Source organism: Balaenoptera acutorostrata, chromosome X (assembly GCF_949987535.1).
Source record: "Balaenoptera acutorostrata chromosome X, mBalAcu1.1, whole genome shotgun sequence".
In the NCBI taxonomy this organism is placed as follows: Eukaryota; Metazoa; Chordata; class Mammalia; order Artiodactyla; family Balaenopteridae; genus Balaenoptera; species Balaenoptera acutorostrata.
In genome coordinates this window covers 158,045-174,572 of record NC_080085.1, presented here as the reverse complement: position 1 = coordinate 174,572, position 16,528 = coordinate 158,045, and the positions used below count along the sequence as shown (strand labels likewise).

At 63.1% G+C, this 16,528-nt stretch overlaps 1 protein-coding gene across 2 annotated transcripts; it reads left to right on the top strand.

Moving 5' to 3' along the window:
- Positions 1–2,014: 2,014 nt before the first annotated feature.
- Positions 2,015–14,793, top strand: GTPBP6 (GTP binding protein 6 (putative)). Of its 2 annotated transcripts, XM_057538935.1 has the most exons (10): positions 2,015–2,373; positions 7,098–7,235; positions 7,788–7,858; positions 7,986–8,116; positions 8,443–8,513; positions 9,367–9,525; positions 10,923–11,131; positions 13,547–13,695; positions 13,995–14,147; positions 14,396–14,793. In XM_057538935.1, exons 1-10 carry the CDS (start codon positions 2,025–2,027, stop codon positions 14,517–14,519), a joined length of 1,554 nt encoding a protein of 517 aa, XP_057394918.1. In that variant the 5' UTR covers positions 2,015–2,024; the 3' UTR covers positions 14,520–14,793. The 2 variants fall into 2 exon arrangements, with proteins under 2 accessions (XP_057394918.1, XP_057394919.1); XM_057538936.1 differs by lacking the exons at positions 7,986–8,116; positions 8,443–8,513 and having other exon boundaries at positions 9,384–9,525.
- Positions 14,794–16,528: the final 1,735 nt, after the last annotated feature.

Below are 16,528 nucleotides of genomic sequence, written 5' to 3'. Positions count from 1 at the left end.
TTTACGGCTGATAATCTCCATCTCAATTTAAACTTGTAATTCTGCACAGTCTGATCACACTTGCCAGGCTGTGTACATGACAGGTCCTGGCCTCAAAGGTCCCTTTTCACCCTCTACACCCATTCCTAAATGGAAATTGTGTCTGCAACCCCGTTTCAGGCCACACGTCTCCACGTTCCTCTGGGGTCTCCCGCCTTCTCTTTGTTACATGATGCGGCTGAACATCGTCTCCTGAAACATCAGGCAAGCCATGGCTTTCTGCAGATACTTACGAAGGAACATTCTAATTGAAACCGTTCTCCTGTAAAAACAAGAACCCCCTAGAGACGGCTGGGATTCCTTGTGACACTCGCAACACCATGCCATTTTTAAGTTTTGCCAAGAGGATATGACTGATTACAGTCTGAATGGGAGGGGTGATCCTTTGGAATCAGCCCGCCTCCCACTTTCTGTGATGCCGTGGACTCTGCTATCATGAACCCAGCTCCATCTGCCAGCCGGATTCGGACCCTCAGGGCAGGGCCTGAGACCCTAGCATGACTCACACCCTCAACGCTGCACTCAGGCTACCATCGCAGACTTTGGAACACCACCTCGTCCTACTGGGAAGCCCCGACCAGCATTTGGGACCCCTGAAGGAGGACAGCATTGGACACTCATGGCAAAGTCAGGGGCCCCTGGGGATGGGCTTGGACTCCCATGGCAGGGTCTGGGACCCAAAGGGCGGCACTCCAACCCCCCAAAGCAGAGCCTGGGGATGCACTGTCACAGACTTGGGCCTGCAAGGCAAGGCTGGGGACTCCCGGAGTTGCACTCAGATCCCGTAAGGCAGGGTCTGGGATCCTCAAGGATGGAGTGGAACCCCCAAGACAGGGTTCGAGACCTCCAGGGATAGGATGGGACCCCAAAAGCAGGGTTCGTGACCCCTGGAGTCCCACTAGGACCCGCCCCCCCCCTCAAGGCAGGGTCTTGGGCCCCAGGGCTGCATTCCCACACTCGAGCTACCAACGCTAACTTCATCCCCGCAGGGCCAGACAGGAGACTCCAAGGCCAAGTTTGTGACCTCTGGGCCAGACACACAGGCCCAAGGCAGAGTTTAGGATCCACCGCGACTCGCCTGGACCCCCAGGGCCAGTCAAGCTACCACCATAAACTTCAGATCCCCGGACTGGATTTGAAACCCCCAAGCAGTGTTTGCAATACCCGCCCAGTCCAGACTCCAGACCCCAAGGTAAAGTCCGGGACCTCCAGGGATGGGACTGGATCCCCAAGGAAGGGTCTAGGACCCGCGGGGCCGCACTCGGACCCCTAAGGTAGGATCCGGGACCCCCCCCCCCCCCCCGCGCCAAGGCATGGTCTGAAACCCAGGCTGCACCGGGACCCCTAAGGCAGAGTTCCGGGCCCTCAGGGCTGCACTCAGACTCCCCCTGAGGCAGGGTCTAGGACCCGGGTCCGCACTCGTACGCCTAGGGTAGGGTCTGGGACCCTCAGAAATGCACTTGAACCCCCAAGGTAGTATCTGGGACTCCTGTGACACACTCAGAGCCCTAAGGCAGGACCTGGGACCCCAGGGCTGCACTCGGACCATTAAGGCAGCGTTTGGGACTCTCGGGGCCACCCTCGGACCCCCACCAAGGCAGGGTCTAGGACCCCTGGAGCCACACTCGGATCCACCAAGGCAGAGTTCGGGGTTCCGGAGAACGGAAATGATCCCCAGGACCGGACCCCGAACCTGCGCGGAGGCCTGACCGGGGCGCGGGGAGGTGGCGAGCGTGGGGGAGCGCCCACCGGGTTGGGTGCCCGGCCTGGCCCTGCTCCGGCACTACCTGCCTTGGGAGGTCGCCTCGAGCATCCGCGGCAGAGAGAAGCGTACCCCAAGGCTGCGGCGGCCCAGACCGGCCTCCCGGCCCAGACCGCGCGCACCAATCAGGCGGCGGAGAGCACGTGACCCGGACGGCCAATGGGCAGCCTGCACGGGAGCATGCCTCCGAGGCCCCGCCCCGTTGCGTAGGAGCGCTTGCGGTATGTGGGCCCTGCGAGCCGCCGTCCGCTCGGGGCCCTGGTTCTCTCGCGTGGTTCGCGGCTGCCGGGCTCCGAGGGCCGCGCCGCCGCTGCCGCCTTGCCCTGTGCGCGCGCTCGCCACCTTCCGCGGAGGCCTGGGGGGCCCGGAGGGGCGGGGCCCACGTGCAGATGGCCGGGGAAGTCGGACTGGTGGAAAGGAGGATGAGGAGGAACCAGAAGATGCGGAGGAGGAGGACGAGGAGGAGGAGGAGCTGCTGAGGAGGGACCCTTTGCTGCCAGCGGGGACCCAGCGCGTGTGCTTGGTTCACCCTGACGTCAAGTGGGGACCCGGGAAGCCGCAGGGGACCCGAGGTGACCGGGACTGTGGCCGCCGACTCGGGGGGGGGGGGGGTTGGGAGTCGTGAAAAGCGCCAAGGCCCGGAACTTAAAGGGCGGGGCTTCTGGGGGCGGGGCTTCTGGGGTGGGTTTCGAGGTCTGGCGCTCTGGGCAAAGACGCCGAAGGGCGGGGCTTCTGAATGGCCGGGCTGAAGGGGCGTGGTTTTGGGGGCGTGACTCTGAGGGCTGGAGCCCATAGGGCGGGGCTTCTGGGAGCGGGACTCCGAGAGCTGGAGCTCGTAGGGCGGGGACGTCGGGGGCGGGGCTCCTGAATGGCCGGGCTGAAGGGGCGGCGCTTATGGCGGCGTGACTCCGAGGGCTGGGACCCCTAGAGCCGGGCTTATGGGGGCGGGGACTCGGAGGCTGGACCGCCCCCACCCGATCCACTCCCGGCAGCGGCACCCCTGCAGCGGGCCTGGAAATCCTAATTCTGGGCTGGGGCGCCTTCCCCCGTGCACATAGCGGGTCCGGGGCCCCTTCCCCTTTCGGCCGCGCCCCAGGTTGTCGCTCGGCCCTGCTGCCCCGCGCAGCCTCCCCATCTGTAAAGGAAGAGAATCCAACAACTAACGCCAGTTTGCACGGGGTGTGCCCCTCAGCTTTAAGCCTTTATTGACCCGCTTTCACTGTGTATCGCTGAGTACTACGCCCAAAGGTTGTGCACAAGCGTGTTCACACGCCCTTTGTAGCAGAAATCGTGAACCCGGCTGAGTCCCTGAGCCGCCTGGGACCTGCATCCATGGCCCTCGGCCATCAGCAGCCCCACTGTACCCGCCCCGGTCGGGCTGGGGGGACAGCAGACACGCCGGGCAGGAGCCCGCCGCCTGACCTGAGTGCTGTGTTCAGAACCCAGCAGGAAGGCGGACGGACGGGGGCGGGGACGGGGCCCTCTCACCAGGGTGGTCCTGGATGGCCTGGGGAGACGGACCCCACAGATGAATAGGGACAGTGTCCAGGGTTAGGGCTCCTGAGGGAGCACGTCCTGGGCCCTCCTGGGACCGCTGCCCCTCGGCTGTTCAGGGGCTCTCAGAGCCAAGTCACTGCAGTGGTGCAGCCCTGCGAGGACTCAGGTCGTCACAGGTACTCTGGGTGTGAGCAGAGCAGTGACCCAATCGGGGGGGGGGGTGGCATTCTCCTAATTCCTTTCCTCCTCTTAGACCTTTATTGAGATACAGTTCGCAGGGCATAAGAGTAACCACTTGGAAGGGTGCCACTCAGAGGCAACTAGTACGTTCACAGTCGTGTGCAGCCACGGCCTCTGTCCGGTTCCACAGCATTCTCGTCTCCCCGGAAGGAGACCCTGTACCCTCAGCAGTAGGCCTCCCCCTTGCTTCTCCCCCACCCAACCCCTGGCAACCAGGACTCGGCCTTCTGTCCCCGTGGATTTGCCTGTCCTGGACGTTTCACGTGAGTGATACGTGGCCTTTTGTGTCTGGCTCCTCTCACTGAGCGCCATGTTTCTGAGGCACGTATATGTTGTAGCCTGTGTCAGTGCTTCATTCCTTTTTCTTCTTAAAAACTTTTTTTTAGAGGGCTTTTAGATTCACAGCAAAATTGAGAGGAACGCATAGATATTCTTCATATATACTCGCTGCCCTCACCAATGGATGGCCTCTCCCACCTTCAGCATCCCCACCAGATAGTGAGTTTGTTATAACTGACGAGCCTGTGTTGACATAACACCGTCAACCCAAGTCCATGGTTTACGTTAATTAGGGTTCACTGCTGGTCTTGTACATTCTACGGGTTTGGGCAAATGTATGATGACATGTATCCAACATTATAGCATCACACAGAGTAGTTTCACCGCCCTAAAAATCCTCTGCGCCCCACCCATTCACCCCCCACCCCAAGCCCCTGACAACCACTGGGCCTTATACTGTCTCCATTGTTGGGCCTTTTCCAGAGTGTCATAGAGTTGGAATCACATAGTCTGTAGCCTTTTCTCACTGGCTTCTTTCACTCAGTCGTATGCATTTAAGGTTCCTCCATGTCTTTTCATGGCCTGACAGCTCATTTCATTTTAGCGCTGAATAATATTCTATTGTCTGGATGGACCACAGTTTATTTAACTAGTCATGTACTAAAGGACATCTTTGTTGCTTCCGTTTTGACAATTATGAATAAAGCTGCTATAAACATCCGTGTGCAGGTTTTTGTGTGGATGTAAGTTTTCAACTCCTTTGGGTAAATGCCAAGGCGTATGATTGCCGGATTGTATGGTAAGAGTATGTTTAGCTTTATAAGAAACTGCCAAACCATCTTCCACAGTGGCCGTACCGTTTTGCATCCCTCGCAGCGATGAGTGGGAGGGATGGTCCACATCCTTGCCAGCATTTCGTGTTGTCAGGATTGTGGATTTGGGCTCTTCTAATAGGTGTGTAGTGGTGTCTCATTGCTGCTTTAGTTTGCATTTCCCTGATGACAGAAGATGGGGAGCATCTTGTCACATGTTTGTTTGCCATCTGTATATCTTTTTGGTGAGGTGTCTGTTAAGGTCTCTGGCCCATCTTTTAGTAAGTTTTCTTATTGCTGAACTTCAAGAATTGTTTTTATGTTTTGGATACCAGTGCTTACGGATGTGTCTTTTGCACATATTTTCTCCCAGGTCTGTGGCTTAACTTCTCAGTCTGCTGATGACATCTTTTGCAGAGCAGACGTTTTTAATTTTCCGTGCTGTCATATGCTCAAACTCCGGGATCCTTTCTCTGCCAAGTCCAGCCTACCAGCAGGCCCGTGAGAGGCACTCCTCATTTCTGCTAGAGCGCTTGTGATCTCTAGCAGTTCTTTTTGGTTCTTTCTTGGGATTTCCGTTTGTCTGCTTGCCTTGCCCGTCCGTTCTTGCATGCTGTCTACTAAATCCATTAGAGCCCTTGGCATGTTAATCATAGTTGTTTTAAATTCCTGGTCCAGTAATTTCAACATCCCTGCCATGTCTGGTTCTGATGCTTGCTCTGTCTCTTCAGATTGCCTTTTGGTGCGCTTGGTAATTTTTTCTTGATAGCTGGACGTGATGCACGAGGTGAAAGGAACTGCTGTAAATAGACCTTAGTGGTGAGGGCTGACGTGTGGGGGAGGGGAAGCCTTCTGTGGTCCTGGGATCAGGGTTCGGTCTCTTATGGTGCCTGTGCCCCTGGGCTGTGACCTGCACAAGTGCTTCTCCGTTTCCATCCCCACCGAATCCTAACCCTGGCCCTCGGGGTGGGGTTGTGGGGTGCCCGACCCCCAGGCAGGCAGCTGTGGGCGCGGCCAGAGGAGCAGTGCCGCAGGAGGGAGGCCGTTGGCACCCGCGCAGGCCCTCACCACGGAGCTGGGGACGTGGCCCCTGGGATCAGGAGAGACAGCAGCTGCAGGGACTACTGCTGGGTCAGACCTGGGCTTGAAGGACGGAGGTCAGGCGTGACCAAGCACCTGACCTGAGCGACCAGCAGGTGGAGGAGGTGGGACAAGCTGGCGGGCCCATGACGAGTCACAGCCAAGAAGACTCTGCCTCCCCTTGGCCTAGAGGATGGGGGGGCCCTCCATGTCCCAGAAGATGGGGACCCCCGCACAGCCCAGAGAATGGGGGGGACCCTGCTCTGTGGCCTCAGACCCAGCCTGGCTCCTACTCCCCAGCCTCTGTCCTGTGTCCTGGCTGTGCCCTGAGGAGGGTCAGGTGGCCCCAGAGACAGCAGCACCCAGGTGTCCGGGGAGTGGGGACAGCGAAGCAGGGGCGCCACAGAGGGGCCGCGGCTCTGAGATTCTGTGCAAGGGTGGCCTCCCAGGGGGCGGGGGCACGGGCGCGGGATGGGGGGCCGGCCTCCCGTGGGGCTTGGGGCACGCGCTCCACATCTCACACAGAACAAGCCCGGGGCCCTGCAAAGCTGTCCTCCAGACCTGAGTCAGCCCCGTCCACCCCGTCAGGGCCCAGCCCCGGGACACGCTGGCGTCACTGCCCACCTGCCTGCTGTCCCTCAGGGGAGAGTCTCGGCTGCCCTGTGCCCCCTTCCTGCTCGGGAAGGACCGTCAGGAGGAGAGCCTAGGGCGGGGCGGCTCCCGACAGCCCTGCATCCATGGCCTGCGCCCTCAGTGTCTTGGGCTCCTGCCCCCGGTGGGCCCTGCCTCTCCCGCCACCCACCCCCAGCGCACGTGCGTGCACGCGCGCGCACACACACACACACACACACACAGACACCCCATCCTGACCGTTCACGGCCAGGGGCCCCGGGTGGGCGCTGCCTTTCTCGGGCCAGGCTCAGCAAGGGCAGCCACTGGGGCCAGGCTAAGACCAGGCTGGGCTCACCCAGGACAGGGCACCCACGGGGACTCAGCCCACCCCGCAGGCAGGGTGGCAGGTTCTATGGGCCCTTGGGAGCCTCACAGGGGATGCTCTCCCGTGGGTCACAAGGGACCATGGGCCCCCACGGGGCAGACGTCCCAGATTCCAACGCGGGGGGCGGCCATCCCCGCGTCCCTGCTCGGTTCAGGGCCCTCCTCCCCTCCCCGGTCCTGTGTCCACCCCTCCTGACCATCTGCCCAGAAGAACAGAGCTGCATTTCGAGCAAATGCTGATTGGGGCGCTTTCCCGGGACCGTTGTGTAGGTGGGAAGCAGGAAGCCGTCCCAGCCTGGGGCATGTGGCCCAGGGCCCTGGGCAGGGCTGGACAGGGCCCGGGGCTGACCCAGCCGGAAATGACCCTCACACTGACCTGTCTCTCCCCAAAGCTGAGTGGCAGGTGGTGGAAGCACAGGCGCTGGTGCACACGCTAGATGGCTGGTCGGTGGTGGACACGATGGTGGTGCCCACCAAGACGCCAGGCAGGAAGCTCATCTTCGGCAGAGGGACCTTGGAGCACCTGACAGGTGAGTCAGGCGCACGTGTCCCCGTCACCCTCCCGGAGACAGCAAGCATGGCCATCCCTCTGTGCCTCACAGGGACTTGGATCAGACGGCAAAAGCCACCACGCCCGCGTCAGAATTCAAACGAGGCCCCAGGACACAGGCGGGACCTTTGAGAGTCGGGCGCACGCCAGCCCTGCGCCCCAGCCCACCCCCTCCCCAGTGCCCTGCGGAGGGGATCCTGCGTGTGACCCCTGCCTTCCATGGACCCCGACGTCTCCACCCCAAACCCATGTCTAGCTCACAGCTCAGAGCAGGAGACATGCCAAGGGGGGAGCTCACCGCCCATCTGTGTCTAACAGGCACTCAGTCCCCACGGGGTCACGGGACCCCCATGTGTGTGAGATGTACTCCCCTGAAGATGGACCCGGTCCGGTCCTCCCCGACCCCCGACCCACACTTGACAAATACTGTGCTCAGAGACTCAGGGTGTCCGGGGAACACGGCCAGAGTGCAGGGTCCCCAGACAGACATCATGGGCGTGCAGATCTCTGAGAGGCCATCCTCTTTTCCTAGAGAAAATCAGAGGGTCCCCGGAAATCACCGCCGTCTTCCTGAATGTGGAGAGGGTGGCTGCACCCACCAAGGTACCTCAGAAGCTCGCTGTTTCCCGCCCACGGCGGCTCAGGGAGTGGGTCAGTGTCCCCGTGAGGACACAGGTCTCGACGGGCCTGGGGTCACCACAGGTCCCCTCCCTCGCGCTCCATCTTCTAGAAAGAACTGGAAGCCGCCTGGGGTGTGCGGGTGTTCGACCGATTCACGGTGGTTCTTCATATTTTCCGCTGCAACGCCCGTACCAAGGAGGCCCGGCTGCAGGTGGCCCTGGCCGAGCTGCCCCTGCTCAGGTACCTGCAGAGCCTGGGCTCGGGGCAGACAGAGCCCTCCTCGGACCCCCTCTTGCTTTCCCGTACCTGGACTGTTGACAGGGTGGCGAGGGTGGAATGTGGCCAGTGGGGACGTGTCCAAGCAGCACAGCTACCAGGGCACGTGGCCCACGAGGAGCGCCACCCAGCAAGGGGCCCTCCGTCCCCGCCCGTGAAGGCCACGCAGCAGGGAGGCCCCCCGCGAGCCTCTTCTTTCTGTCCAGATGCCCACCCCCAACCCAGGGCTCTGTCCCAGCCCCCCACGGGCACGTGCTCCCGTCTCCTGAGCCGGCCCGTTTCCACGCCAGGTCCCACCTGAAAAATGACGTTGCCCACCTGGGCGGACGAGGAGGGGGCTCTCGCCACATCATGGGGTCAGGTACCGTGTCTGACGTCTTGTCACCGGGCGCTCAGAAGGGGGGGGTGTCTTGGCCACCACCCCTACAAAGGGGACGACGTCCCTCAGAGGTCCTGACGGGGCCTCATCCATGGTCACAGTCAAAGGAGGGTATCAAGGTGTTTCCCTGGTGCGGCCGTAACGAAGGACCACAAACCAGTGCCTTAAAACCACAGACATCCATTCACCCTCCCTGAACCCTGCAGACCAGGTCGAGGAGTTATAGGGGCTGCTTCCTTCCGGAGGCTCCAGGGAGGGTCCTTCCCGCCCCTTCCAGCTTCTGGGGGCTCCAGGCGTCCCTGGGCTTGTGGCCGCCTCCCTCCCGTCTCTGCCTCCGTCTTCCCGGGGCTTCTCCTCTGTGTCTGTGTCTCTCCTCTTCTGTCTCTTAGAAGGACCCTGTCATTGGATGTAGGGCCACCCTCCTCCAGGAGGAGCTCATCTCAGACCCTTCACTGCGTCACATCTGCAGAGACCCTGTTTCTTAATAAGGCCCCATTTGTAGGTCCTGGGGGTCAGGGTGTGGACACATCTTTGGGGCACCACTCAGCCCACTGTGGGTATCATGGGGGGCACTTCTGAGGCTCTCCCCTTGGCCTCTTCCTCCTGGGTAAAGGGGAGCCCAGGTGACCTCAGGGGGCAGAAGTGCGAGGCCGCCTCGCGCCGGGCAGAGCCATCTCAGAACAGAAGGTGTTGGGGCCAAGTGTACAGGAGAGCAGGCTGGGGGGGGGGTCCCTGCAGCCCCAAGAGTGAGCCTGTCCACGTCCCCCGCAGGCACCCCCGTGGCTCTTGCCCCTTTTGTGTCTGCTCACTGACTCGCCATCTTGGGTGCTCCTAGGAGAGTCTTTCCTGCAGGTGCACCAGCGTCTCCTGAAAGATAAGGAAGCGAAGATTCGGAAGGCCCTGGACAAACTCCGCCGGAAGAGGCTTCTCCTGGGGCAGCAGCGGAGGCTGCGGGAGTTCCCTGTGGTCTCCGTGGTCGGATACACGAACTGTGGTGAGGAGTGGGCCCTCCCCGGGGCTGGGCGGGTGTACGCTAGGAGAACCCACTTGCCCACCCGGCGAGATGAGTACTCGCGGAGCGCTAGCCCAGAGTGCGAAGGACTGGACTGGGGCCCCGCCCCTGGGCGCCCCGGGGGCCACGGCGGCCCCCCGTGTGACTGCTGTGGGCTGACGCCCCCTTAGTGGATGTCTCCAAACTCTGAGAACGAGGAAGTAGCGACAGTTTTAAGTCCGTTGAGAGTGGACAGGATCTTCCAGGGATCAGAGCGGTTCAGATGTTACCGAGGAAAACTTCACAGTCTGTTCTCAGCTTCGTCTGCGCGAGCAGATCAAGTGGACCCCACGTGGGGAACAGAGTGCAGGGCGTCCTTTAGGGTCACAGGTGCCGTGAGATAAGTGGAAAGCGCCCGGTTCCCTCCTCCGTGGGGATTCAGTCCACGGCACTTGCTGGGCTCCCCGGAGGCCCGGCCCCGCCGTGTGCTCGGGAAGCACCGCCTCACGGTCTGCGTCCAGAGGACAGCGGGAATGTCCCACAAACGTGCACGGGAAGCCGTGGGGCGTCCAGGCTTGAAAAGGCATAAACGTCTACGGGTAAAATCACCCGTGCCAGGAAATCCCAACTGCCCCTCCTGGCTGCATCCTCAGAGGGAGGCGTGGCCTCCTCTAACCGTCAGAGGATCCAGTGAGTGCGGCTTGACCCCGACTCTCACCGGCCGGGAGTTCGGGGTCCTGCACGGAGCAGGGGCGTCCAGGCTGAGCCCCGCCGTCCAGTTACTCGACGGCAGGAGTCGCCACCACCTCCTGGGGGACCATCGGCAGGGCTTACAGGCGTAGCCAGGGGGTAACCCCGGGCTGGGCGGTTACTGCTGGCGCCCCTGAACCTGGGCTCAGGTGGAGCAAGTGTCCACGTTGTCAGGAAAGGCTGTGGCGGAGGGTGTCCTAGGCCACCTCAGGTACACACAGCACCGTCTACACCCTCACTACCTGTCTGCATACACTGCACCCCCTACTCCACCATCCCCTCGTCTACACGGACACCACACCACAGCTCGGTTACGCCGCGGTACCATCCCTCCGTCTGTGTGGACGCCTGCCCGCCTCACATGCACGTCACCGCCGTCTGTGTCTACACCGTCTCTCTCGTCTACACCAGCACTCTTGCCCTGGCCCTGGTCCATTTTACCCTGAAGCCTAGACCGTGGCAGCTGAGTCCTTGCACGGCCCGCGCAGCGTCCCGCGGGTCCTGCGGAGAGTTCCGAGTGCATAGACACTCCTGCCCCTGACCCCCCTCCAGCGGCCTGTGGTCAGTGTGGGGCAGCCCCGAGGTGCGCAGCGGTCGGTGGGGGACCGGAGGGGTCTGAGACGCACGGTCCCCTTGTGCCCGACGTGCAGGAAAGACCACGCTGATCAAGGCCCTGACGGGGGACGCCGCCATCCAGCCCCAGGACCGGCTGTTTGCGACGCTGGATGTCACAGCCCGCGCGGGGCGGCTCCCCTCCCGGCTGACCGTCATCTACGTGGACACCATCGGCTTCCTCTCCCAGCTGCCCCACAGCCTGGTCGAGTCCTTCGCGGCCACCCTGGAGGACGTCCACCGTTCGGTGAGTGCGGAGGGCCAGGTCGCCTCAAATACCACAAATGAGAGGCAGGTCCCCTCATCCCAGCATCAGGGGCCTGGGTCCCCTCATCACAGCATCACGGGCCTGGGTCCCCTCATCACTACATCACGGGCCTGGGTCCCCTCATCACTACATCACGGGGCCTGGGTCCCCTCATCACAGCATCACGGGCCTGGGTCCCCTCATCACAGCATCACGGGCCTGGGTCCCCTCATCACTACATCACGGGCCTGGGTCCCCTCATCACAGCATCACGGGCCTGGGTCCCCTCATCACTTCATCACGGGCCTGGGTCCCATCATCACAGCATCACGGGCCTGGGTCCCCTCATCACTACATCACGGGCCTGGGTCCCCTCATCACTACATCACGGGCCTGGGTCCCCTCATCACAGCATCACGGGCCTGGGTCCCCTCATCACAGCATCACGGGCCTGGGTCCCCTCATCACAGCATCACGGGCCTGGGTCCCCTCATCACAGCATCACGGGCCTGGGTCCCCTCATCACAGCATCACGGGCCTGGGTCCCCTCATCACAGCATCACGGGCCTGGGTCCCCTCATCACTGCATCACGGGCCTGGGTCCCCTCATCACTGCATCACGGGCCTGGGTCCCCTCATCACTGCATCACGGGCCTGGGTCCCCTCATCACAGCATCACGGGGCAGGGTCCCCTCATCACAGCATCACGGGCCTGGGTCCCCTCATCACAGCATCACGGGCCTGGGTCCCCTCATCACAGCGTCACGGGCCTGGGTCCCCTCATCCCAGCATCACAGGGCAGGGTCCCCTCATCCCAACATCACAGGGCCTGGATCCCCTCATCACAGCATCACAGGGCCTGGGTCCCCTCATCACAGCATCACAGGGCCTGGGTCCCCTCATCACAGCATCACGGGCCTGGGTCCCCTCATCCCAACATCACAGGGCCTGGGTCCCCTCATCACAGCATCACGGGCCTGGGTCCTCTCATCCCAACATCACAGGGCCTGGGTCCCCTCATCACACATCACGGGCCTGGGTCCCCTCATCACAGCATCACGGGCCTGGGTCCCCTCATCCCAACATCACAGGGCCTGGGTGCCCTCATCACTACATCACGAGGCAGGGTCCCCTCATCACAGCGTCACGGGCCTGGGTCCCCTCATCACAGCATCAAGGGCCTGGGTCCCCTCATCACTACATCACGGGCCTGGGTCCCCTCATCACAGCATCACAGGGCAGGGTCCCCTCATCACAGCATCACGGGCCTGGGTCCCCTCATCACAGCATCACGGGCCTGGGTCCCCTCATCACAGCATCACGGGCCCGGGTCCCCTCATCACAGCATCATGGGGCAGGGTCCCCTCATCACTACATCACGGGCCTGGGTCCCATAATCACAGCATCACAGGGCCTGGGTCCCCTCATAACAGCATCACGGGCCTGGGTCCCCTCATCACAGCATCACGGACCTGGGTCCCCTCATCACAGCATCACAGGGCAGGGTCCCATTACACAAAACTTCACGATGACTGGATTCCTCCATCCCTGCCCCTCAGTGAGCTGTGCTCCGACTGTACGATTGTATGTGCTGTAAAGGCAATGCTAATGAAGAAGGGGTTCTCTACACCTTTTGGCTGCACTGGGGCCCCGAGACAGTGAACCCTGGCATTTACTCAGGGTACAGGGGCTGCGGGGCCCTACGTGTGACAGATGCCCCAGCACCTTCGAGGTCACAGCAGCTGAGCCTGAGGGCCACGTGCAGCTGCCAGCACTGTCCTCAAAAGTTTCTGAAAATCTAGAACTTCTGAACTGAAACACTGATTAAAAGAAAATTTAAGTTCGTCAAAAAAAAGAGAGAGAGACAACCCAGAAGCGAGCCCCCCAAACCATAACGGGCCCATCCTTCCTGTGGCAGAATTACCCTCAGCTGCAATTTCTCCTTTTCTGTCTTTTCTGAATTTGGCACAAGGTACCTGCCTGTAAAACGTATGGAATAGGGGTGGAAGCCTTTTTAGAATGTGAGCTTGGTTTCACAGAAAAGTGGAGCGGCCCGGAGCCTCGAGCACAGCACCCGCCGGGTGGGGGGCTGGGGACGGGGGTCACTGGCCGCACGCAGGCGTAGGGCCAGCACCTGTCGGGCGGGGACACGAGGCGGCCGCTCAGTCCGGGTGCACCTGGAGCGGCAGCCTGGCCCGGATCGAGGGCACTGGGGGGCCTCCGTGCACGGCAGAGCGGCTCTGTGGTCTCGGGTCCCACCCTCCCCCTTGGGGCACAAGCCTCCGTGGGCAGCCGCACCCACGCCCCACGGAGAGCGGTGCGGAGCCCCCATCGTGGGCCTGGCGGGCCCTCCCGGGCGGGGCCGGACACCGCTGGCCCCGAGCTCTCTGACCGCCCGGCCCCTCTGGTCCTCAGGATCTGGTCATCCACGTGCGAGACGTGAGCCACCCTGAGACAGAGCTGCAGAAGGCCAGCGTCCTGTCGGCCCTGCGGGCCCTGCAGCTGCCGCGCCCGCTGCTGGACCACATGGTGGAAGTTCTCAACAAGGTGGACCTAGTGCCCGGGTGAGCACCTGCCGCCCCGCGGCCGCCGGACCCCTCGCGCTGGCGACCAGGGCGCGCGCGGGTCTCCCGCTCGAGCAGCGCCCCGCAGCGCGCGGGGTGGGCTGCGCGTTTGGACCCCTTCGCCCCGCGCGCCCGGACCGCACCCCAGCCCCACGCGCGTCTCGCTCTTCCCACCCCCACCTCTCACCTTCCGGCGGGGCCGCGTCCTCGCCCGGCACAATCCGAGCCCGTCACGGCTGGGCCCGCGGGCGGGGACCCCGCTCCGGTCCCCCTAGCTGAGCGGGCGGCCGCCCCTACAGGTACAGACCCGCCGAACCCAACGCGGTGGCCGTGTCTGCGCTCCTGGGGCTCGGGCTGGAGGAGCTGAAGGCCAGGCTGGAGGGAGCGGTTCTGAGAGCCACGGGCAGGCGGGTCCGCACGCTCCGAGTGGGGCTGGCGGGGCCGCAGCTGAGGTGCGTCGGGCCGGCCCGGCGGGGGGCGGGGGTGCCCTTGGCCTGGGCGGGGAAGGCGGCGCCAGGTGGGGCCAGGGTGCGACGCCGGGGCAGCCGGTCTGGCTCCTCAGGCAGGGAGCAGGTGCCGGCCGCTTAGCCGCACGCCGGGGCCGTGGGCGAGGCCGCCCACCAAGAGGTGGGACGCCCCGCTGGGGGCTTCGGGGCTCCGTCGGGGCCGCCCGTTCCCACCAAACGCGTCTTCCTCCCAGCTGGCTGCATCAGGAGGCCACGGTGCAGGCGGTGGACGTGAGGCCTGAGGCCGGGGTGGCCGACGTCAAGGTCATCATAAGCGACCCGGCTTACGGCAGGTTCAGGAAGCTCTTTCCAGGGTGAAAGGACGCCCAAGGGTGCGGATGCTCCCCGAGGACTGAGGGGGGCTCCCCGGGGGCCTGGGGGCTGCAGCGTTCCCGCCTCAGAGAGGAGCGGGCGCCCCGCGTGGGCCCTACGCCCCCGTGAGCCTGGCGGGAGGGCCGCTGGGGCTGGGAGCTGGCGTCGATGGTGAGACTCTGAGCGGTTCCGGTTGACCGTCAGGGGCGTCTGGAGAGCTGACGTCCCGTCCAGGGTGCTTGAGCCGCGAGACAGTAAAAGCTTTGTGTGTGTTCGTGAACCAGCCTTTCCGGTTCTTCCGTGCCGGCCGCCTGGCCGAAGCCCTGTGAGCGCTGGCCGTGAAGGGGGCAGGTCCGGCTCCCTGTCCCCTCTGTGTCCACGCGTTCACGGCTGCCACTCCTCGCCCTTCCCCACGGTAGCATCAGGGGCATAATTAAAATGTCTCCCGACAGCCCAGCAAGCAGGAAGAATCCCCCCGTTTACAGGGCCAGGTGGCCGGGACCACCCATCACACACCCGTTAGTTGTCTTTACCCAAAAGAAAAAATATAACTTAGGGCATCTTGTCGACAAGCAAGAAATCATCCTGGGGCCAAACTCCCCCACGGTGAGGCAGGACCCCTTCCCGATGTTCACTTTGCAGAGAGGCTCCAGGGCCCCCAGGCAGACATTCCCGGGATGCAAACAGGCCGGGGGTCCTTCTGCTTAAAGAGATTTACACACATCTCAGGGAGACGGGAGAGTACGCTGCAGGTTTTCTAAACGGAAAGCGAATGAGAAGGGCGTTCCCTTGCCCTTTTGGCACCAGGAAAGGACTTTTTCCCTTACCTCTGTATTCAGCATTATAGGGGCGTTTCCCGAGTTGGCCCAGGCTTTCAGCACCGCTGGAAAGTCTCTGCGCTTCTCCTAAGCATGTGGATGCAGGGTGTGCGTGTGAGCTTTCCCTGTTTTCTGAGGCTCGGCTGTGCACACGCGGCTCTGCAGGCCCCCGCTCAGTCCTCGGTGCACCCAGGCCTTCCACGCCTGCTTCTGTAACTGCCATCCTGTGGAGTTTCCGCCTGGGGCAGCATGGCAGGCGGAATCGTGTCCCCTACAACGTCCACGCCCTAATCCCAGAGACACCCCCCTGCCCCCAAGGCACCCAGGTGAACCCACCAGCCCCCTCCCCGTGGGTCCCCGTGAACAGGAGGCAGAAGTGAGAGTCGGGGCAGGTGCGAGGACAGAACTGGAGTTAGAGCTCAGAGGAAAGTGTGACTCTGCGGAGATGCTGCTGTGAGGTGCAGAGAGGGGTCCCGACCCCAGGAACCCGGAGGCTCCAGAGCTGGGAAGGGGACGAAACAGCCCTCCCTGGAGCCTCCAGAAGGATGAGCCCGGCCCGTGCTGGGCGTCTGCCTGGGGCGACACGGGCGACTGCTGCCTGCGGGGCGGCGAGAATTAATGTGTGTTTGCAGCCGCCATCTGGGCGCCTGTGGCAGCGTGTACAGGACCCGCATGGGACCCGGGGGGGGGCACCCGCATGGAATCGTGGGGCGCGGGACAGTCAAGATGCGAGCCCCTGAGCCCGCGTGCGCAGGACGGCCTCCGATCCTCCCGAGAGGAGCTGCCTCCAGGGACCCCACAGGCCGAGTGCGGAGCGGGACCACGCCCCACAGCCCCATCCGGTCCTCCTGCACGGGGTGGAGGAGGAGGGGCTGCAGGGTGGCCCCCGGGCGCAGAGCCTCCTCTCCGAGGGAGGACCAGGCCGGGGGATCAGCCAGCCAGGGCCTCACAGCAGGTGCTCCGCCGGCCTGCCCCCTTCCTGCCGGTCAGCCCCGGGGGTCTCATTCCTACAGGGTCCTTGAGGCAGGGGAGGCTTTGCATAGACCCTGCTGGGTGGGGAGCATGCCGGCTCCCGGACTCCAGCCCCCCAGGCTCCCTGGGTCCAGCCCACTCGTTTGCCAGGCTGGGGGTGCCCACGTGGTCCCAGGGGCCCCGTCAGCCATCCTCCCTGCCGGGGACCCCTGGGCTTGGCTGCCC

Excerpts from the sequence above, each read along its gene's own strand:
- GTPBP6 (XM_057538935.1), top strand. The coding sequence starts at position 2,025 with ATGTGGGCCCTGCGAGCCGCCGTCCGCTCGGGGCCCTGGTTCTCTCGC. Across the intron at positions 8,117-8,442 it reads GCCGAGCTGCCCCTGCTCAG|GTCCCACCTGAAAAATGACG; the intron begins GTACCTGCAGAG and ends TTTCCACGCCAG. Across the intron at positions 14,148-14,395 it reads CTGGCGGGGCCGCAGCTGAG|CTGGCTGCATCAGGAGGCCA; the intron begins GTGCGTCGGGCC and ends TCTTCCTCCCAG.